The sequence below is a fragment of the Calliopsis andreniformis genome, unplaced genomic scaffold (assembly GCF_051401765.1).
Source record: "Calliopsis andreniformis isolate RMS-2024a unplaced genomic scaffold, iyCalAndr_principal scaffold0133, whole genome shotgun sequence".
NCBI classification, from domain to species: domain Eukaryota; kingdom Metazoa; phylum Arthropoda; class Insecta; order Hymenoptera; family Andrenidae; genus Calliopsis; species Calliopsis andreniformis.
The window spans coordinates 872,676-895,804 of NW_027480542.1; the positions used below are offsets into that span (position 1 = coordinate 872,676).

General features: G+C 42.6%; 1 protein-coding gene across 3 annotated transcripts in view; it reads left to right on the forward strand.

Annotated features, from left to right (window-relative positions):
- Positions 1–23,129, forward strand: part of LOC143187638 (putative peptidoglycan muropeptide transporter SLC46) — a 148,622-nt gene that overhangs the window by 73,344 nt on the left and 52,149 nt on the right. For 2 of the 3 annotated variants that reach the window (XM_076391875.1, XM_076391876.1), the window contains one exon: positions 12,117–12,734. The exons of the other annotated variant lie outside the window; for it this stretch is intronic. In XM_076391875.1, the coding sequence (XP_076247990.1) occupies positions 12,117–12,306 (190 nt within the window). In that variant the 3' untranslated portion in view covers positions 12,307–12,734. Of the gene's footprint in view, positions 1–12,116; positions 12,735–23,129 lie in introns of those variants that run through there. 3 annotated transcript variants of the gene reach the window in all.

Genomic DNA, 23,129 nt, shown 5'->3' on the forward strand with positions numbered 1-23,129 from the left:
TGTTTCTTTCGACATTCCTCGAGTATAAAAATCAGAAATAATGCCAAATCAGTTTGGAGACGCTCGTCTGACTGTTTGCATCGAATAAAGTTGGTGCTTACTAAAGATATATTTCTTACTTTTGTTCCCGACAACAGACACAAAGGTATAGTTCGTTATTTCTTAAATTTAATTACCTTTATTTAAATTAATTATTTTTTAACAGATTTTAACCCATTCTTTAAAATCATGAGAAATAAGAGAGCAGAACATATTAATGATGAGAATGAGAATTATTCGGAGCAATCCGAAGATGATCAAATAAATTTAAATTTGGCAACAGAAGGACGAAATACTCGTAATAAAAGAATTCGAGCAAATATAATAAATTCTGAATCCGAAGAGGACAATTCAATTGAATCTAGAAAAGATATAGAAAGACAAATTACATGGACTACCAATTTATTTCGGCCGAATATTCATAAATTTCAATGTAATCATTCGGGAATAAAAACGTCAATTGGTTATTCAGCATCAGCTTTAGTTTTTTCCAGTTGTTCTGTTCCGAAAATTTTATAAATTTCATTGTTGGCACAACAAACGATTATCGGAGTAGATATGATAACCATACAAATACAATAAATTCCCGAGACACTTCTATCCAAGAAATTTATTGCTTCCTTGCCTTAAAATTATTAATGTCGCGAAACAAAAAATTATCATATTATGAATACTGGTCTAACGACGAGTTGTTGAAGAGCAAAATTTTTGGAGAAGTGATGTGTCGAGACCGATTTTTATATTTGTTAAAAGTTTTACATTTTAATTCTAATGAAGTAATTGCAGATAGGGACAAATTATGTAAAATACGGGAAATTTGCGATTTGCTTCGACAAAGTTTTCAAAACGTATTTTACCCTTTTCAAAACCTATGCATTGATGAGAGTTTACTTTTGTATAAAGGTAGACTATCATTTAAACAGTACATTCCCTCTAAACGAAACAGATTTGGGATCAAATCATTCGTTTTATGTGATACTAAGTCCGGATACATACAAGATTTTATAATTTATAGTGGAGGATTGGCTATGAGTAGCGAAAACGAAATTATTGGGAAATCGGGCACTGTAGTTATGGAATTATTGAAACCGTATTTGAATAAAGGCCATACTTTATATGTGGACAATTGGTACACAAGTCCGGCCCTTTTTACTTTTTTAAATCAAAATGGAACTAATGCTTGCAAAACAGTCCGAAAACGACGAAAGGGTATGCCAGTTATGCAAGATAAATTAAGAAAAGGTGAAGCGAGTTTCCGCTCCTGTGATATTCTATTAGCTATGAAATGGTGTGACAAGAGGGAAGTGTATATGTTGTCCACTTTTCACAATCAAGAATTTGTCAACACGAAACGGCATTATCGTACACACGAAATGATAACGAAACCGAAGTGTGTTGTCGATTATAATCGATTAATGGAAAGCGTTGATAAAACGGATATGGTTATTAGTATAATTCATTCACAGAGAAAACATATGAAATGCTCATACAAATTTAAAACTGGTAAAGATGTATCAATGGCAAATTTTCATTTACAATTAATTCGGCAACTTTTAAATCGCTATCTGCAAAAAACGAACAACAATATTTCAAACAAATCGGGACAAACAAATCCACTTCGGCTAATTGGAAGACACTTTCCTTCGCTGTATACAAGTGCAACTGCAAAACGAAAAAATCCATTGCGAAAATGAGTTGTATGTGCAATAAATGACAGGAGAAGCGAATCGCGATACCAATGCGAAATTTGCAATGTTGGTTTATGCGTTATCCCATGTTTCGAGCAATATCACACACAATATCATTATTAACAGTAATTATTATCTTACAACTATATTCTCTAATTTAACGTTTAGTAAAAAGTTAATATGTTTAAATGTTATAAATATTTTAAATTGTGGAGTTTCTTTTTCAATAAACACCGTTAAACCAACTCGGGTTGCCGTGAACGCGGCCGCTGCCGATTTTACTCGAGCTCTGTATACATTTTTGGCGCAGCGGCCCGTTCAGCGAAAATACCACGGCGGAGAAGTCCCCCGTAGCGAAAGGGTTAAATAGTTTTAATCTTTTCTTGAAATACTCTAACTATTCACACTTACGACGAATTGTAGCATATTGTTTTCGGTTTTTACACGCATTTAAATGTCGACGGAACTACAATGCAGGTACTGATAATGAACTTGCATCACAAATTTCGTATTTAGTAACGCAAGACCTTGTTTGAGCGGAGCAAGCTCTTGTTAGACTAGCTCAACCAAACGAATTCCATGAAGAAATTAGGAATTTGATTGGCAATAAAGCCCTGAGTCCAAACAACCGATTAGCTTCTCTTAATCCATTTCCGCGGGACCATCTGCTGGCAGATTTTCTTTTGGCTGTCTGGTCCTCCGCAGAGATAGCAAGTCCCTCAACTCCGAGGGTGGAGGGCCCTCCAGTACCATCCAGTGTTGATACGGCGCCTGAATCCGGAAACTGCACGGCCAGGGGCACCCGAAATTAGCGACGATTCAAATTCACGATATTTTCCTCCAGGAGGCGCCTCTCGGCATGTGTTCCGCAAGGGAGCCGTACGGTCCTTCTTATCACAAACTTCGCGAAATTCACCAAAACAGGGACGGCGCTGTGTGCAACGTCACAATGAACACCGGAAACTTCTGCATGCTGGGTGTCAGCATACATTAGCATCGCTACGCACTCGATTGTGGCCAATTTGTGGTAAACGTAAAAAAAAAGTCCTTCACAAATGTTTGCAATACTTTAAGGTTAATCCTGTCGGAAGGAAGCACATTATGGGCAATTTTGCCTACGGTGTCGATTATGTAGGTCCGATACTTATTAAGGAAAGGGGCCGTGCTGGTATCGCGCATACGAGCTATATTTGCGTTTCTTTTTGTTTTGCAACCAAGGTCGTACATTTACAACTTGCGACAGATCTCATTACCGACGCATTTCCAAACTGTTTACATCGATTTATGTCACGACGAGGAAGAAGTCATTGTATCTATTCCGACAATGGGACAAATTTTATTAGAGCCCGGAATGAGCTTAATGAACTCGGAGTGTTGCTGAACAAAGTTGAGCGTCAAAATGACCAAATATGTTTTCATACTTTCTCAGGAACAGATACAATTGCATTTAATTCCACCTCACTCTCCACATTTTGGTGGCCTTTGGGAGATCGCCATCAAATGTGTCACGCGACATTTGAAGAAGGTAATAGGAGAACGGTGATTAACTTTCGAAGAATTATATACTGTTCTAACACAAATGGAATCTTGTTTAAACTCGCGTCCTCTTCATCCATTATCAAATGATCCGAACAATCTTACGCCGTTAACACTAGGTCATTTTTTATTTGGTGAAGCTCTAACAGCACTTCCACAACCCAAACTGCTCCATTTAAAAGAAAATAGGTTTAATAGATATCAATTACTCCAACAAATGATGCAACACTTTTGGATGCAACAATTCGTGCATCGCACATTACGTGCAAATCATCTTGACAGCACAAACCGTGCAACGCTGGTCCTTCGAGGCATCGTCAGCACATTATGTGCAAACTTACAAAGCCTGAATGATCCTTGGATCAATCACAAGCCCAACCAACCTTAATAAATTAGTTTCAAACCAAACTCAAGATTTCATTTATTCTCCAAACGAACCCGGCTGCCGACTGAGTCAGCATTTTCTTGTCTGTTTTCCGGTGACCACGCATAACATGTCACAAGTAAAATATCACATCCTGTTTCATAACCAAATAAAACTTGTATTTTTAAATACCAAACTGCGAGTATTTACTTTCTGTATGCATAAAACAATTCTCACAATTTCTTTGTGACACTAAAGCTTTCACCTTCAGTTTTCTTTGTATGTTATTACCTTTGCTGCCGATCTGTAATGACAGCGAGTCCAAAACTGCAATCGACAGAGTTCCCGCTGTTACGTCCTAACTAGACGGGCGGTGGTCTCGAGCGGCGGAGATCAACCTTTAGGGTTCTTGCTCTTTTAAAGTGTTAAAGTACACTTTGATTACACTTTATCGTATGTAGAGTGGAAGGAGAGAGGGAAAAGTGAGTTGGTAGGTTCTGTTTAGGCTTAATAATTTCATATATTTTGAAAGGTTACGGATTACATATCAACTCGTTTGATCTGTCAGTACAATTTCAACGTTGCCACCTTGTAAGTTATCGGCTCTCTAGTCGCTTCTGGTCGCTTCTCAACGCAGCTTTCCTTGTCACACGCACTTTGCTATTTCGAACTTCGCGGATTCACTTAACGCTGTCTAAAGAGGCGGACTCGGATTTCGCGGAATGTACTCACGACACCGTCGACTCTTACGCAGTTTCCGATTCAATGTTACTATACGTCCTCGCTGTTACAATGTTACAGCTTTCGCGTGGATGGCAACCAAAGATTCATTCTGATATGCCACTTCTACTACTCGAACTCGAATTTGTACTTGAATCACGATTGGACTAACTCTGTCTCTGACTCTCTCTCTAACTGGCATGCGCTGACGATTGTCGTTCTTATATTATTCCTTTATGTGTCATAACATCAAGAAGGAGAACGCTTACATCAGTTTGACGAATCAGCTCGATAGAGTTAGTCGTAATCGTTCGTATGGTTGATTACATATTTCGGAATACATCAGCATTTCTCGCTGATTGACACCCAAAAAAGGGGCTCAGATGAAAGCCGGATGTAACTCCGCTAACGAAACATGGATTCATCACGCGATGGCACGTGATCGGTTACTTTCGGAAACGCCCCTTTACGCTTTGCCGCATGATGGCCAGCGAACGTATTACATAAAGTGTATGAGCCAAACTCGATAAAAAATGTGCATGCGTTAAAATCAATTTGACATTCATTTTCAAACGAATCTACTCCGATATTCTTTTTGGATCTTCTTTTTGAAGTGCTATAGACATCATACTCTTCTGAACGTATTGTAAATTTTTCAGGGACCGTACACATAACTAAGTATCAAACAGCAGAATCCGCGCGGTGGAATGTACAAGGCAATGCGCAGGTAATTCGTGATCCAAGTATCTGAAGTTATCCGAGTTTATGACACGGTTAAGATGACCAACGAATACGTTTTGTATACTGATAACTAGCTAGCTTTGCAAATTTCGCGGCCTCGATTTTTAACAGCAATTTTTTAAAAATACCTTTAACCGTTAATGCAAAATCTTTCATTTAATTTTGAAATTGTATTCGTAAAGGATGTAATAAATCCAAATTCGTTCAAGAGTTACCTGTAGAATCATTGCGAAATTACAGCACATTCAGGAGGTTATACTATGACAATTGGTTATGAAGGTTGCGACGTGACCGTCCCGCCGAGCCGTATTCGGCTTAGAACGGCCGTGCAGATCCGGCCACGACGCGTCCCACGCCTTGATTTTTCCGTGGGCGCCAGGTATCTTTCGATACCGGCGTGGAATGCATCTCCCGTTTTCCAAAACCGCGGCCCGGGCTAGCTCTTCGCGCGGAGAGGGGCGAGGTTCTTTCGAACGCAGGGTGAGGAACGTTTCGGGATTTCGGGTTCTTACAGCGAGAACGCCAGCCAAAACACGGTTTTCTCTGGTAAGAAAAGATGTATTTAAGCGAGAAACGTACAAAGGTTATGCGACTTCTTACACGCGCGGTCCAGCGACACGTGGCCGCGGGCAGTTACCCGTTCCCCGCTACAATGATCGCGTAACAAAGGTTTTCGAGCGACGACGAGGCTGCGACAGTGGTACTCAATGACAGCGGCGCGTGCGGAGGACGCTTCGCCTACCGCCTGCCGTTCAGCGGTTCCTATACGCATTGACGTCATTGAATACCACTGTCTCCGCCGCGCGTTTCGCCAAACTATTTTATTTCTATATTAAAATCAAAAATAATTTTGGACATTCGCTTGATGCTTTCCTTAGTAGAAAGGTTTGCTCTATCGCGTGCTATAGTCAAATTTTCTCCTAGACCCTTACTGTTTGAAGTAAAGTGAAAAATATCAGCAAAAATGGATGCGTTTTGGGTGTCCTTTTCACTTTAATTGTTATTTAAACCTATTTCGATGTTTATAATCTAATAACTATTTATATTATTTTATTCGGGAGAGTCCACAGAATCATTTCGTGCAAAGAGCAACTAAATAACTACTAAGGTAAAAGCAGAAAAAAATCCCAAAGTTGAAAATTTGTCATTTTTTTCAAAATTGATTTTTTCAAAAACGTTCTGGCAAAAAACGGTTTGCAGATTCGTAATCAGCACGTCGAAATCTATAAGAAATGTTTATTCGCGTTTACAAAATCAGACCCGTGTTGAACAGTGTAATTCGTAGCGCCGTTCGAAGATTGACGGCTGATTGGCAGGTTCTCCCTGAGTCCCCCTGGAACTCGTCTTGCGGCGTGGATCCGAGGCGCAGTATTAAACGTCGCTTTTCCGGGGTCCGCTGCCATCCTCTGCCCGCGAGATGGCTCCCGTGGCTCCATCCCTACACCTCTCCGTCAAGGATCTCTCCCCGGGACGCGGGGCGAGGTGACCAACCTCGTCCTCCTCGTACGTCCTCCTTGAGTTGGCTCGATGGGCCACGACAGCGTCCCAATTTAGGCATCGCGTCACTCGCGGTGTGGAGTGACTCTGGAGCGGCTGGTACCCTGGCCGTTCCACGATTCCGAAGATCCGCCGCAAGACACCGTGTTGGTGGCTCCGATGTTGTTTCGCACCTGTCTCCTGCCAATGCTCACATCTAGGCCGCCAAGATAACCATGGTAGCTTGAGCATAAAAGAGATGTTAGTAACGCGTTAGATTCCCGATAGTGCGCACTAAAGGCCTCTCTTGCCCCGGGAAGAGTTCGGCTTTGTGACTGACACTTGTACCACGTCACACCACGTGTTAATTGAATTAAAATTCTGTTTATTTTAACTTCAAGAAAATACCTTTACTTTTATCTATTTTTAGTAACAATCGCTCAGAAAAGCAAAGACTGCTGGTGATTAGTGCAATAGATGTAAACACCGAACGCGATTTAACGATGTAGTTAGCTTAATTTTGTTTACAGAAATCATTGTTACATGTCAATTTGAATGTCCAACATTAAAGAACTTTCTTCAAGCATTGGCTCGGTTTTCTGAGAGCCTACAGTAAAGTTAAAGGCCTTTAAGGACAGACCCAGATGTCTAACAATAACAGTTGTTGCGGAGGGTCTTCGATGAATTTTCCAAGAAGCCGCAGTTAGTTTTTCGACTGTCCTTTGCATCAAACGCTTGTGCAAATGTTTGTGATACGTGCCGAGTTTTCCTACAAATCGAGTTCTTTTCTCGTGATATTCCCATTCTGTGTGCAGTTTTTCTCCAAATTCTACGCTAAGACTTCTAATAGTGTGTACAGCTTTTCGTATCTGGATTTGGACCAGAAGATTAATCGGACAGTGGAGACATTAACCCCTTCTACTCCGAAATTTCATAGAGCGTGTTTTGAGTTGCCCTCTGAATTGTAAACAGTAGGTAAGTTTAGTGTTATGCAACGATACTCTCGTATGGTGTTTCAATATTTGCGGACGATAGAATCGTGATATGTGGATATGTGAACTAAACAGACAGTTTACGTGAAGATGGATATATTAATAATGTCTATCTTGTAGTGAGTGTTTTGTGTAAACCTATGGATTGTAACGAATAGACAAGGTGATCTTTATTCAATGATATTCATCAATTTTAACTGAATTTTGGATCCTGTGGTCTTGTCGAGTCTCGTAAAATATCGAATCAACTGTTCGACGGTGAGTAACTGCTTCCTTCCCGTGCAGCAGCACTATACTGCTGTTTGGACAACCATTGATCGAGGCCGCCATACGGACTTATTTTTACTGCTTTCCATCAGGTTTTTAAACGCTTGTAACTAATAAAGGAATCCTCAAACGTGAAATCGTTATTCTTGAGTTTCGTCTTATTTTAGTGTCTAGCATCACCCGTTAAGGGCCTAGGATCAGATATGTCAGGGCGGTGACATTACCGACAAAATTAGGCAAAAACAGAGGTTTACGCGCTGTCGCTTTACGTCCTTATATTGGAAGGTTTTGAGATGGAAAAGGACTCATTCGATAGAGGAAGGTTCAATCTAGCCCGCTCTGGTCATTATTTAATCAGCTTCTGCTGATGTTCAGTAATATGAGTGTTCAAAGTAAAGCAAAAATCGACAAATTCACAGTCATGAAATCTAAGCATTTTTAGCTAATTTAGGGATTGTTCTGAGCGAAATCATGACCAGAGCGGGCTAGATTGAACCTTCCTCTATCGAATGAGTCCTTTTCCATCTCAAAACCTTCCAATATAAGGACGTAAAGCGACAGCGCGATTTTGCAGTGCTTTTTGCGAGGTTAGAGATAAAACAGAGTAAAAAAGTGACAAGTTTAGTTCCGCTTGAACAGACCAGGCGGCGCCTAATCAGGAGGCCCGTGCTGCCCTGAGTTGGCACGCGAGTTTCGAGAATTTGACGTACCACTACACATGCAACTATACGAGCTGCGTGTTTCGTTCATGTCCCACAAGAAGTCCCATGAAAACTCATTCCGAGTGACATTGTAAGGTTCGAACAGAAAGTGAGCTCGGCGGTTCGGACCGCTTCGGACGGCTTCGGAAAGATTCGGAAAGAAGCTTGAAACGCTTAGGTCCAAGTCACCGGCAAGCGCAACGAGGCACGCGCAATCTTTTTGATATAGATATTTTCACGTTTCGACTCGAATGGAGTTTCTTCGGTCAGATCTCCAAAAATTTTTATGAAATTTTGAGGGATGAGTTTAAAGATCAAACGATGACATTCTCTGTGTATTTTGTATGAAAAATTAAATTAAAACTAGTTTATGTACAAGCTGATACAATCGAGAAAGAGCGATTCTACATGCAATAATAAACTAAAAATAAAGAATATAAATTGTTTATAATATTTATATGTTCTTAGGTCTGGGTTAGGTCTGGGTTAGGTCTGGATATAAACAAAATAAAAGGAGTCATTGCTAAAAATACATTAATTTAATATGTTTACTTTTTAATTATAATAATTTATAATTAAATTTTCCCCTCCGTTCCCGCCTCTTCCCCCAGGCCAGGATCGCAGTTGCTGCCGCGACCCCGACTGCGGCTTCTCCCATACTTCCGCTTGCAGATTTTCTTTTTAAAGTCCCGAAATTACAATATGAAAAATAGACACATGTTATTCACAAAGTTTACTTCGTTCTTGAACAAAAAATGAATAGATAAATTACTTAGCGCTTTAGCATAAGATCGCCTATGATCTACGTATCTTTTGTCGTCATGCCTCCTCTAAAGCTAGCGCCGACGCCGACGCCGACGCCGACGCCGACGCCGACGCCGACGCCGACGCCGACGCCCACACCAACGCCGACTCCGACGCCGACGCCGGAGTCAGTGCAAGCTTTAGAGGAGGCATGACGACAAAAGATACGTAGATCATAGGCGATCTTATGCTAAAGCGCTAAGTAATTTATCTATTCATTTTTTGTTCAAGAACGAAGTAAATTTCGTGAATAACATGTGTCTATTTTTCATATTACAGTTCTGGGATTTTAAAAAGAAAGTCCGTAAATGGAAGTATGGGAGAAGCCGCGGTCGGGGTCGCAGCGACAACCGAGATTCTGATGATTATTATAAATATATTAAATTAATGTATTTTTAGCAACGTCTCCTCTTATTTTGTATATACCCAGAGCTAACCCTGACCTAACCCAGACCAAACCGGAAGGAGAAACGAATTGGAAATAATTCGCCACATATACAAAGAGATAACTAAAATTCGTTTACTGTTATTGTTTGTAAGTAAATTAATATGAAATCATTATGAACTTGTTTTAATTGTTTTTTAAAGGCTGGTATCAAGAACGTAGAAAGTGTAAAACTTGTAAGTATATCATCTTTTACATTCAAGTTACATAAACTCGAAAAGTAATTTTTATTAAACTGATTTAGTTTTGCAGATAAAGCAGAGTTTCCACTCGAAATATTTTACGAATGACTCGTGCCGCTCAATGTCGCTTGCGGGCGACTTGGGCCAAACCACAATAGCGTTTTAGAAACGCGAGAGTAAGATTTGACATTTGCCTTCTCTCTCGTCTTTCCGAAGCTATCCGAAGTGATCCGAAGGGCTGAATTCACGTACGTACGGCTCGTATAGTAGTGTGTATGGTGGAGGGGGAATCATAGTGTGGCTCCATCTCGCATTCATTAGGCAGCCACATGTCTGTGGATAATTTTATTTCTGTAAAGAAAACTGTAACGGCAGATACCGACCAAGAAATCTCGTAAAGTCACGTGACTACCCTAAGCCCTTAAGTTTATACCGTTCTATTCAGAAACACTTTATATAAGGTAAAATTGAATGGAACGATTATAAAAAAGTCAGTGATGCTTCAAGATCAGAAAAGACTCTGATTGATCCCTTTTACCTCCACGCAAAGTACAACAATTACGTTTACAATCCGTACATAAAAATACGACAATGTAAAAAATGAACCAGATCATAATGATGTACATTACATAAAGAAAATATAACAATGGGCAACTCACCAAGTCATCGGGATCAATTTGTGAATAAAATTTTGAAGTTAGCCTTTAGTTATCAAAACCATGCGATTTTTCCATTGCTAGTATAGCAATGAATCTCGTAGAAATGAAAGGTAAAGCCTCGCGTTTGAATAAACCGCGCCAATATCTCTTGAACGTTTCATGTTCACGCTATCGAATTCGCAACGCTGCTAGTTTCTGCAACCTAACATCCAACGTGTTAATCAGCTCCTTAGTTGATCCTAGGTCCTTACCGATTTTAATTCTATTTCCAAAATATCACTACCATGTGTACAAGACAATATTCATCAGTGATCTTGAAATTCAGTTCAGTCGATAAATCAGCTATGATAATTACCGACAAAGGCTTTAGTTCAATGAAGTGACAATCGAACCCTGAATAAATGTATACTCAAAGAAGATTGTACTAATATTTAAGCTTAAGTTTAATCACGTGTTAGTATTTTTTATATTAGGTATTACTCATTTTTGTTAATAAATATCGATTGTATAGAAAAGAGAAAGCGTAGTTTTGAAATTCCTTTCTTAACCGCGCGCCACACTAATTCCACTCCCAATTCATTGATAAGCCGCTTTATATGTGAACATGCTGTGTACAACGAGCCTAAATTATTAGAGTTTGTTATGTAAGCACGATTGAAATGAGCAACACGCAGACCAAAAATGGAAAAATGTGAAGTAACAAATGACACATCATTGTTCGCATTCGCATTCGTTAAGAAATTATCGTGCAATCTGTAAAGACGGTATCGTGAAATATAATATGTGTCCTATTTGTATGCAAGAAATAGAAAAATTGAAAATAGAATTAGCTAAACAAAGCGAATATTGCCAAATATTAACTTCAACGCTTGCCAAATTTAATACTTAAAAAAAACCAACAAGTAAAATTTCGAATCTGGAAAAAGATAGCTCATGAAATATTAGCACTCCTACAAGATGCAGTAAAAATCGAAACAACTTACACACTTGAATGCAATAATACAAACAGTAGCGATAACGACAGTATTTTTAAGATAATAGTGATGTGGGATTTGTTATTTTATGCTCTTTCATTTTAGAACTGTGTTTTGATCAGTTCAATCGTGCTTAAATATCAAACAAATTGTAAACAATGTGCCATCTGACCGGCATGACGAGCGACTCTATACTAATGATATAAATGGAAGAGGCAAGCTTTCTCGCTTATTTTTTCGCGTGGTGTAGTTCACCAGCAGTTAATACTTCTTGTATCATTTTTTCATTAGACTAGGTTTGTAGCAATACCAATACTTTCTTACTATCGCAACCCCCTATTCGGAATGTTTCCTTATTAAGAATTTGAGATGATCCACTCTAAGTGGTTTTGAGTACTGTGAACATTGGGATTTTCAGTCAGACGCGAATCCTGCGAGTGTAGACAATTTTTTCCAACCCCTACTATGATTTTTTATAATATTAACCCTAAATTTCTACAAATATTAAAATTAATTTTTTATGAATAGCTGGCTGTATACAGAACACCGAAAAGATGTGCAATTACTGGAACAGGAGAATAAACTGAAAACCGAAGTTGAAAATCAAGAAGGAAGGACGTCAAACCCATTTAAACAGCAAATTACTAACAACAAGATCTCAGAAGTTCCCATAACAAACAATGTCACTAATGTAATTTTTCAATCTGACGAGTTATAATCTGAAATATAAGATAATATAATTACTATGGTTAAAACTATGCTGTTTGCGAGGCAAAGTGGTTAACTCCACTTTTTCAAATTCTTGGCAAAGGACTTGATTGTTGTTTAAATTTTTATATTTAAAATAAATATAAAGATTTTTGTTTTATAGGATTAATCGGTTTGGCAAGTCAGTGGTTCAAATACGAATCCATTCCTAATAAAATATAATGTTGTACCATACAGTTCGTGAAATTAGTTGTACGTTTAATTATTGCAATGTTTAGAAAAAAGAGACAAAATACGTAGTATATATCATACTTTGGATACCATAGATCTAATTGTCATGGATAATTTTGTTAATTTTGTTTTCTGAAAAACTAGATTTTGTTCTTTTAGTAGTATTAAAATGCATCGCACTACATCACGTTATACGTATAGCAATAATACTTGTTAGAAAGAAAAAGAAAGAATATCATATAATATCATGTTAAATAATATTTCTCGTTTTGTATGGCAAAATAAAAGTTATAACTTGTTAATGTTAACTTTTTTGGTCATAAAATGGACTTAGTTTGCATGTAATTTGTTAGTCTACACAGGTACATCCAATTTATCTGCATTTTACATCATTTTCTTACCCTTTCTTAAACCTTCTTCCCGCTCTTTTTCCTGCCCAACCTAGCCAATCATTTTACAATCTTCTCACTGAAGTTCCTCGATGCTATACTTTCCAACCTACATTCGCATCTTTCTAATTCCGTAACTTCTCATTTTGTGTCTAGACGTTCTCCATCCTCCCTTACAGCACACACATATTCAATCTCCTTCATCTATCCAATATTTGTTCCATAGCTCAAGAGTCCTGTAACTAACTCTCGCTATCATCTATCCTGATATATTTACATCTATTAATGTACAGTAGAACTTTATTTATCCGAACTAATATCGTCACAATGCCAGATTTAAAGGATATGTTGTCTGGTTCATATTAAAGCAAGATTCCACTGCTACAACCATCACGCGCGAACAAATTCTCGAGGTGGAACTCCAGTTTTGTTCGCAATTCGCAAATCCATTCCCACGAACTTGACATCGATATACCAGAGTGTATCAGAAAATGTGGAACATTTTTGCAAGGTGGGTTCTACATGCGTAGATAATGAAAAAATTCAAATGCACATATGCTCGGAGACGTCTAGTTTTTTAAATTATACACTGTTTTGTAATGCGTAAAACGCTAACTCAAATCCCATACAGAATAAGGAAAATGTGGGACACTTTCAAAGTGTAAAGAAGCTGGCCAAAACTCGATTTTCCAAAGTAATAAATATGGTTGAAACGACATTTAATATGACACTTCAAGTAATAAGGAATGATCAAAATTAATAGGAAAGACTTACTATAAATCTCTTGAATCATGGTTTCGTTTTCATTTTTATTGGTTTAGGTGATCTGACATGTAATGACATTCTAGTGTTATTATATTCAATCTTTTGTTCTGAGAAACTTTTGTTTGACTGAAAATGGCACTTTAGCAACTAAATAAATGGTAAATAGCATCAGAAATATTCTTATAATGATATATAAACGTACACACAGTTTAAAATAAATGATTATGTAAACAAAAATTATGTTGTATATCATTACCAATAAAAAAAGTGTAACGCGTGGTAACAGACTGTTTTTGTATAAAAAACATTCAGGAATGTGCCAAAAATAATATTTAAAAAGAAAATCTTACATATGTTTGCACAAAAAGAAAAAATTAGCATTTGAAGTAGAAAACAGCATTATTACGTACGAAGAATATTTTCCATTACTCTCCCAAATAGTTGAGTTTCTGCCTGTTAAAGGAAAACGCCCTAGCACTCTCGTTCTTTTCGTTCATTTTAATGGTAGCGCGACTCCGAGCAGCTGGGTAGCTGACGCTGTATCAATCGCGAGAAATAATCCTTATATGAATTTCTAACGAATCCCCACTCATTGTTCGGCCTAACATACTCTGAGATTTTAGCCTTTACAGATTCAAAACAGTACCGTCATGTTGACAGTCAAGTTCGCTAGAGTCGGTAGCTATGCAGTTAGATCGAGCTAAGGTTCTCAAATACAGCTACCTGTAACACTATCCAACCTCCCTGATTTTGCATCAGGTTTATCTTTTTGAACTTGCCAATGTTCTCAACAACACTTCAATTTATTTTGACTGCTTGATTTCGCAGCAGGTGCGTTCATGAAACTGACGCTCTTGTAGCTTACTGATCACAGGTCAGTTTCGACCGTTGTACCAACTAACACTTCAATTACTATATTCTATGGAAATATGTCTATCCTGACCAGTCTCTTGCGCTGCTCGCGTAATTATGTTTCAAATACCACTACTTCAGGTTGTTGCTTTTTGTTAATGTTGCTTTTAACGTAAAACTTGATATAGGATCTACATTTAAGATTTCAGACAAAGAAGGATATACTTAATAAAATGATGGTTCATTTCTATCTTTGAATATCGCTGAATAATACCCAGCCAAAATGGAACAAAAAGAAAATTCCGGCTGCCGTTTTGGAATTACATTCAGGTCTACCACAGAGTGATGAATCAAAGTGCGAACTCTGATTGTGATTGGGAATTATCTGACACTTTCAGCTTAGTTATTTATTATGATATACATATATTATTTATTGTACTGTAACAACCAACGTGTATTTTAATGCCATAATATTCCGAAAAATATCACTTGTTCGGTTCGCAGTTAATCGTTTACTCGCGACACTCGTCTTGCCATTCGCCAAATTAATCTTGAGTGGCTGTTTCAAATTCCGGATGGACCTCGACAGTGAAATGTTATAGGGAAAAACAGTGAGTCCGCACGACGACTCTAGTTGCGGTGAAGTTCAAACGGCTCTGACTTCTTTCCTTGCGTTCTTATCGAAGACTCGAATGCATCTTCTCTGTTTTTTTCGGAGTCCGTTCTTCATCACCTTACATCCCCCAAAACGCACGTCTTTAAGAGCGTCACCGATTTCGCATGACGAAAATAAATCGGCATTGATCGTCCTTTGACCCAAAGAAGGAAGATCTTCCTAGTCAACCTGACGCTCTGATTTCCTCGCGACGAAGGTGGAAGAGACGTCTCCTTCAGGTAGAAGGCCGCGAAAATTGGGGAGGAAGAACGAACCCCAGAATAGGTTGTCTCGAGCGGGGCCCCGCGTATTTTCCGAATGTTTTTATGGCCGTATTGTCCCGCGAGTAGGCGTCAATCTTCTGAGTCCGAAAAGGATGAGCTGGCGAAGGCACCGATTACGGGGCAATACGGCCCTCGATGATTATTAGGGAGGAACACTCGGCTCGAAGAAAGCACGAAATTACTTTATTCTGCCAGATGTGGAATTTTTGAAAGTACGGATGAATACACAAGGTATTTACAAGAAACTCGGATTCCCACATCTTGCAGCAATAAACGCGATTGCCTCTTCGAACGGAACATCACTAATTATTTTAGATAATAATATTAATAGTAATATCGAACATAAATAGGTTATAGCATAGACACGTATAGTTGGCACAAACCCTAAGCTACAATCTTATCTTAACCCCAATATCTTAATTTAAACGATCACGCCAGTGATGCTCCACACGCCTACACCTAAGCATCAGGGCTTTTTCCCTCCACATATGTGTATAACAGTAGAACCTCAGCCAAGCAGCAACCTATGATGTGCTTCTTCATACATAAACAGTCCGTAAGTGCTACCACACACATGAACAATGTGTAAGTGCTATCATGTATGTACATGAGCCAGACGTTTGGAACCTATCAGCAGCGAATATCCTGCAACGGTTCCTAGGCACGCATGCGCGATACAGCATTTCTCCTCCGATGAGGGGGATCGCTAGGTTCGATGGAGGGAAGCAGGTTTCAAGTATAAATACGGCATTAGTAGCGGCTGCAAAAACATTTCGATATCCTGATCACAATCCAGCTGACGAAGAGTTCCACTCATTCCGAACCTTTTTTTCTTTTTTTAACGTCGATAAATTCCTAACGCACACCCCGGGGGGCGGGGGGGTCCCGTGGTAGTGCGGGGTTTGCACCCACTAAAACTCCACGGTGGCCGTCATTGGCGCATGAGGGGGGACTCCGAAAACTCTTGCGAATACTTCCGGAGCCCCCCGTGCCACCACCGCCGCTACCAACGCGACGGAGTGCCTTCTGGGTGGGGAGCTTGACCTCCCCACCGGGCCGCGGGCGCTGGGCGCGTAGCGCGCCCTTATGGGACTAGCGCCGCCGAGGGGACCACACCCTCGATGACGCCCCTTTTGGGCTTTTTGAGAGGAGGCCACCGTGTCCCCAATCCGGTGACCTCAGGCCCTGGCGGCCCCGCGCATGGTTGGCGGGCTCAATGGCCGAGCCCGTCGTCGTAGTGAGCGCGGGAACCGCCGCTGTCTGCCGGGCGGATTACGGTTCCGCCCGGCCGAGTGACGGGCGAGCAGTTCATGGGGGAGCAGCCCCACCCGTGACTGGGGCGGCACGAATTCGCCGCCCCGCTGCCCGCCGCGCCCATCTTCCTTCTGCGCGGGCGGGGTCTGCGACCTCCCGCCCACGTTCGATCGCCAGCGATCGCGGCCACAACGGCTGCGAGGGAGAGGTCGCCATCCATCTCCCTCCGGAGGCCCCGCCTTTAAGCCTCAAAAGCGGGGCACTCCTCCTGTGCGTGTTGCGCGGAGTTCAGCTTCCCGCCGCAGTGGTTGCACCTGGTCATCCACTCGGCGCCTATCTTCTCCAGGTTCTCCCCGAAGCAGCCGTGCCCGGAGAGCACCTGAATCATTCGGTAGGTGAGCCCGCTATACTCACGGTCCAGCCAGCTCTTAAAGCTGGGCAGGACCACCCCTACTGCCCGCTGACGGTCGGCGCATCTCCGCAGGAGCTGACGCCGCCATATTTCGCGGGCGGATCTTTGGGACTGACGCCTCATTTCGGACTTAACCGCCATGTCCGGCGGGTCGTCCGCAGCCAGACCCAGGGCTTGCAGACGCCGATAAACATCGGCGCTTGCCTCCGCCTGTATGTCGAAGGGGGCGACACCCGCCAGGGGCGCCGCCGTTTCGTGGGCTAGGGTGCGGTAACCTCGGACGACCCGAATGGCCATAAGCCTCTGCAACATGCGCCGCGCGCTCCAGCTGACCACCGGGCCGCGGGCCCAAACAGGACACCCGTAGAGGGCCATGGCCCACACCACTCCCACATATAGGCGGAGTACCTTCTGACTGGGTCCCCCGAGGTTGGGCAAAAGTCGACCAAGCATGGTTGACACGGCCACAACCCGGGGGACGAAGCGGTCGAAATGTCCATCGAAGCGCCAGCGGCTATCAATGTCCAGGCCGAGGTACTTAAACCTTCCCTCGACCTGGATGCGGGCATCACCCACCCAGACCCGAGCCTGGGGGGCACGCCGCGACAGACGCAGCCCGTGAAACCAGACTACCTCCGTCTTTTGCGGCGAGATCCTAAGCCCCAATGCCCGGATCCTGGCGACGACCAGGGCCACGGCCTGTAGGTAGGGCGGCACCCAATGTTCTCGGAGTGCCACCCTTATTGCCCCCCAGGGCAGGGAGTTAAATGCGTTGGCGATGTCAAGGCTGATCGCCAACGCAACCCCACCCTGGGAGACAGCCGTGTCCGAGAGGGATCTGACGCGATCGATCGCGTCTAGCGTCGATCTTCCCCCACGGAAAACTCATTCTAAACCTAAGCGATCTTAACTTAACCTCGATAGCTTTAACCACCGCCATGGTTCCTTCGATCAAGGCAACTTTATCCAGCTCCTGGATTACTCCTAACCGAACTAGTATTAACCAGCTCCATAATTCCTCTGACTGAGGCAACTTTGACCAGTTTCTGAGTCATTCCTAGGCGGGACAGCTTTAGCCAGTTCCTTGATTCCTTCACATCGAAACAGCTTTAACCAGCACCTTGATTACCACGCAAAGACAGCTTTAAGCAGCTCCTTAGTTAGTCCACAAGCGAGTATACACTATAGACTAGATATGCAATGCTTTTTTTCTGCTCGCGTCTTTGCGGCTTTAGAGCCCCATTACCATTTTGGTTTCACACTTAACGTTAACGGCTGTGCATGAAATAAGAACGAAGCACTGCGAGCGGTAAAAATAACAATTATGATATCGATCTGAAATTAAAGACAAGGTGTACGAAAAGGATAGATTATTGTATTAAATTGTTACAAACTTTTACAGCCATCGACAAAATATGAAACATACTTTGTCAATGATATTGATAGCATATTTAGGCAGTCAAGGAGTCGATAAAGTTCCCATAAAGCCTAAAATCTCTGTTTTTCTAATTATTACAATTTTTTAATTATCTGATGTTACGTACGGGTCATTCCACACGATATCGGGCACGTTTCGGAGCAAGTTCTTGTAATTTGCTCAAATTTGAATATGTTGTAGTCTTTAACGATATTTAAACGTACCCCAAAGGATTTCTCAAAATTTTGAAAATTGTCGATTTTACAGCTGTTTGAAGTTAAGTGCTACCTTTTCTTTAAAAAATTATAGCTATTGAACTGGTAAGCGGATGGAGATGAGCTTTACGGTGCTTATAGAAAAAACATTGAACTTTGTAAAAAAAATTATTTCATTAACAGAAATTGTTTTTTAATCATCTTTTTTGCAATGATTTTAAACAAATGCAGGTTTCTAAGATGATGCGCGATTTTAAAAATCTGGAAAAAAGGGAGAATATAGTTTGATCCTTCCCCTTGATGGACAAACTTTCAAAAAGATGGACATTTTAAAATTGGCCCTGTGAAAATTGCCGAAAGGTGACGCTGCGTCGAGTCGCACTGCTACGGCGGGCGCGTCTTCGCTGGCAGCCTGGACGACTCCAGCGGGCGAACGTGCGTTATTGCTCCGAAACGTGCCCGATTTCGCGTGGAATGACCCGTACCGAACTAAATTTTTGTACCAATATGTCTTGGCAATGCCTAGCATTCTGGGAATTTCCCTAATTGAGACATATAACCATAATAAGAGCTGGTAACTCGAACCCCTCCTTTCCCTAGAATCATCGTTATCCGAAAAACCCGATTCAAATCTTGCTATTTAGTACCGATTGTATTCTAAATTCAAAATTCTTCACCATCAGTCTAACCATACTAAATTATTATTGTAAAATTATGATTTCCGCGTAACCGAAAGCTTTGTAAAACGACTTTCGATAGTCGGCAATGGAATGTGCTGTTCTAGGAACTCGCCAAATTATTAATTGAAAAAGGGAAGCAATTGTGTTTTTTACATTCCAATGTAAAAATGAAATAACATTCACATTTTCAATCATAATCTGTTTCATTTCCCTTATTTTATGTTTCATTATAATAGACATAGAATACAATGACCCATGCGAATTGGAAAATTTATATGGAAAACTCAGTTAAAGGATTTTTAAGAAACATCATATTTATGGTCGTCGAAAAGTTTCTAACTGTACGATACTACCTGAGCTGTCTTTATTAGATTCGGGTATATGAATATTACAAGTTTTCGGGATCTCGACTCGCCCCGACTTTAATTTCGAGTACCCGACTTGACGGGTACAAACATTTGGGGCCCAACCCGACCGGACTCGAGGCTCGGGTACCCTCACACCCCTGTAGTAACACCATATGTCAATATACCCACATAGTAGAAAGGCGACTAGGTAGGTATGAATGAAAGTTAGATTTTTATCGGAAGGTTTGGGTTCGATACTTTGTATAGAAATGAGACCTTTTATCTGTTTGCTTATGTTTCTAGTAGTGCCAAAACCTTGATCCACGTTTCACGATTGTGGCATGGCTGCAATGTGTAATATACACTGGCACTCTATGCTGTGCAGTACATACGACTATATTGAAAAAATGAAACACTGCACGCTTTAAGGCGTAAAAAAAGGGTTTAAAACTTGAAAGGTAGACAATACTTCTCGAATGAAAAGAAAAGTCCTAATAGAAAAATGTTGGAATGCAACGATTGCCACTTCAAGGTCTTGGGGTAAAGGGACTGTTTTTCTTAAAGCAGTAAAAGGGGCGGGGGTCCTAGCAGGCACCGAAAGCTACAACCGTAGTCAGTCCGAGAAAATTAGACGACCAGTGCGGATCGCAAAGCTTCCAGCATTCTCCTTCTCATGTAATATTCTTTTTTGTAGGCAATTTGGAGAGCAAAGTAAGGGTGCAAGTGGCCGAGGCATGGGCGCAAGGTCGACCCGATGAGACCGAGGTGGAGTTTATGGTGCAGATGTGACCCGTGGCGATTTTTAGGAATTGTAAGAATCGCGTTTAAGAAAATTGTCAATGCACATTGACGCACCGTAAAACTCCATCCTGCAGGCCAGATGGGGAAAACCCAGGCAGCGGCCGAGAGCTCGGGCGACTGCACCCCACGGTATCCACGTGCCCTTACTCCGCTGACTTCTTTAGGCGGGTGGGTTTTCCCAAATATTCCGCAGATCGGATGTAGTGGGGAAAAACAACCACTCAGGATAGATTTAAGAGAGACAGCGTGTCAGCAGAGAGTCTGTCTGAGAAAACGAAGTGTAATAGCAACGTGCACGATCCGCGTGCTGGTCAGAAGTCCACGAGTGACAGATCGATCGCAGTTCGATCGGAATTACGAACTCTAAATAAACTGTTAGTGTTATATGATGACCGTTCATTTTTCTATTAAAACCCCGCTCGTCCTCCCCACATTTTAAACAATAAAGATTGCTAATTATACTGATTCACGGATACACTGTGTAAATTTCTAACAAAAAAGGTCGAACAATTAATGTATTCAAAATTGTAGTCAATCTTTCAGTTCGTTGAAGTAAGTGATTTGCTCATGTCGAGAATACAGAAGGCTTTCCATATTATTTAAAAAAGCGATGATATAACGAGCACTTTATCTCGTTCGCGACAACCGTTGGCTGTTGATATACGTGGCCAACCGAAGGTCGCCTTCGGTAGGAGATTCCGTTGCGCTACTAACAAACACGGTAAATTTGGTGTATGACTCGTTTTTAGCTATTAGAGTTGAACTCGAATACGTGAACGATCTGTGTCAGCTGATCGAATTTCAGGCCCGACATCGAGTGGGGACATTAGAACCTGGGAGAGAGAAAGAGAAACTGTCGAACGTTGGACAAAGATAAAATAGGATAAGCGAGCGCCGCATAACGGCTAATTAGCGTATTCCGCGTTTCCGCGGAGACACACGCGAGTCTCGCAGTCAGTCTTGCGTCACTCCTATAACGAGTAAGAGGAAGGCCGCGAACTCCCCACTCGAGGCCGCCCTGGTTCGCGCCGCGGCCGATCTCACGAGTGAAATCGCGACACCGTGAGAATAAAAGGCGGGCAGGCCGGACCAGGCGGCAGAGCGGTTCAGTTACCGAGCGTGCCTACAGCGAGCGATACCGCAACGAGCACACAAGCTGGTTCTCTCTTTTGTAATAGACTGTCCGCAGTCCTCCAACGGACCCTTGGAGGTGGTGTTCTAACCGCTCCTTGTGGTAATAACCGTGATCCTCGACGGGAGAGTTACCTCTCCGCGTCACCAACCTCGGGTCTCTGTGCATCACCCGTGGCGTAGCCCGGTGGACACAGGCAAAGGACTCTTCGGCCCATGGTCAACGGGTGGCATAGCCGACGTGGCCTGTAGCGCCAACCTCAGATTCCGATCCCGATGATCCTACTCCCCAGCGTACTGTAAGCACAACCTGGAGCAGCGGCTCCCAACGTCCGCCGACACCGCCGTTGGAGATACCAAATCCCCTCTACCGCATACCGTAGGGAACAGCGGTTCCCAACCTACCGACGCCGACTAACCGGGGAGCTACGACTCCCAACGTGAGCGACCAAGTGGGACTCCCCACTCGCCGAGAAGGAGCAGCGGCTCCCACTCCGAATCGTATACGAGGGGCATCCGGCCTCTTCCGCCGTGCGTAACTAGAGAACAATAAAGGACTGTTTAAAACCGAAATATAGCTGACCCCCTTCATTTGCTACACGAACCCGGCGCCCGACTGAGGCGGCACCTTCTTCCTCGCTCCCCCCGGCGACCACGCGCAGCGTTGTCACCCACACCAAGCTCGACCAGCGTCTGTTGCAGAAGGTCCTGCGACGCGGCCGAGTGGTTGAGGTTGGCCTGGAGGATTTTGACCGTGGGGGTGAATTTTAGGCCGTTTCCATGGCCTCCCCACGGCCGGATTCTCCTTCCATCGGTGCGGGCTCAGGGGCCCGTGGTTCTTCTTTGTCCCTCGTTGCCGAGGCGGCCGGGCCAACTTGGCCGGACGCCTCGGGTGTAGGGCGTGGTTTCCTCCCCCTTCTTGGCGGTGGCGGCGCGCAGGCTTTTGCGCCCAGTCGATGGTTGGCTGGGCGGCCCAGGTCAGTGCACACCGGGCACTTCGGCGGTGCCGTGCATTGCCGCGCCATGTGCTCGGTGCTACCGCATGTGTAGCACCTGGCGCGGCGGTCTGCTTCTGTGGGGCACCTCTGCTGCACGTGCCCCAAGTCCAGGCATTTGAAGCATCGCTGGGGACGCGCAGCCAGCGCCTCGACCCGGGCCGATGTCCAATCGACCCGTATGCGAACGGCGGCCATGAGTTTGTTCATGGCCACGACTGGACACCTAAGCCAAACGGTGCCCAGCCCGGACGCGGATCGGCGGACAATGCCGGTGCGCACTTCTTCGGTGCGGCAACCGACGATGCCTGCTACGGCGGCCGCCACCGCCTCCGCGGTCACGGACTCGTCCAGGCCGCTTATGCGCGCTTCGCCGCATTTTACGGGCCTGGACACTTTGACGTC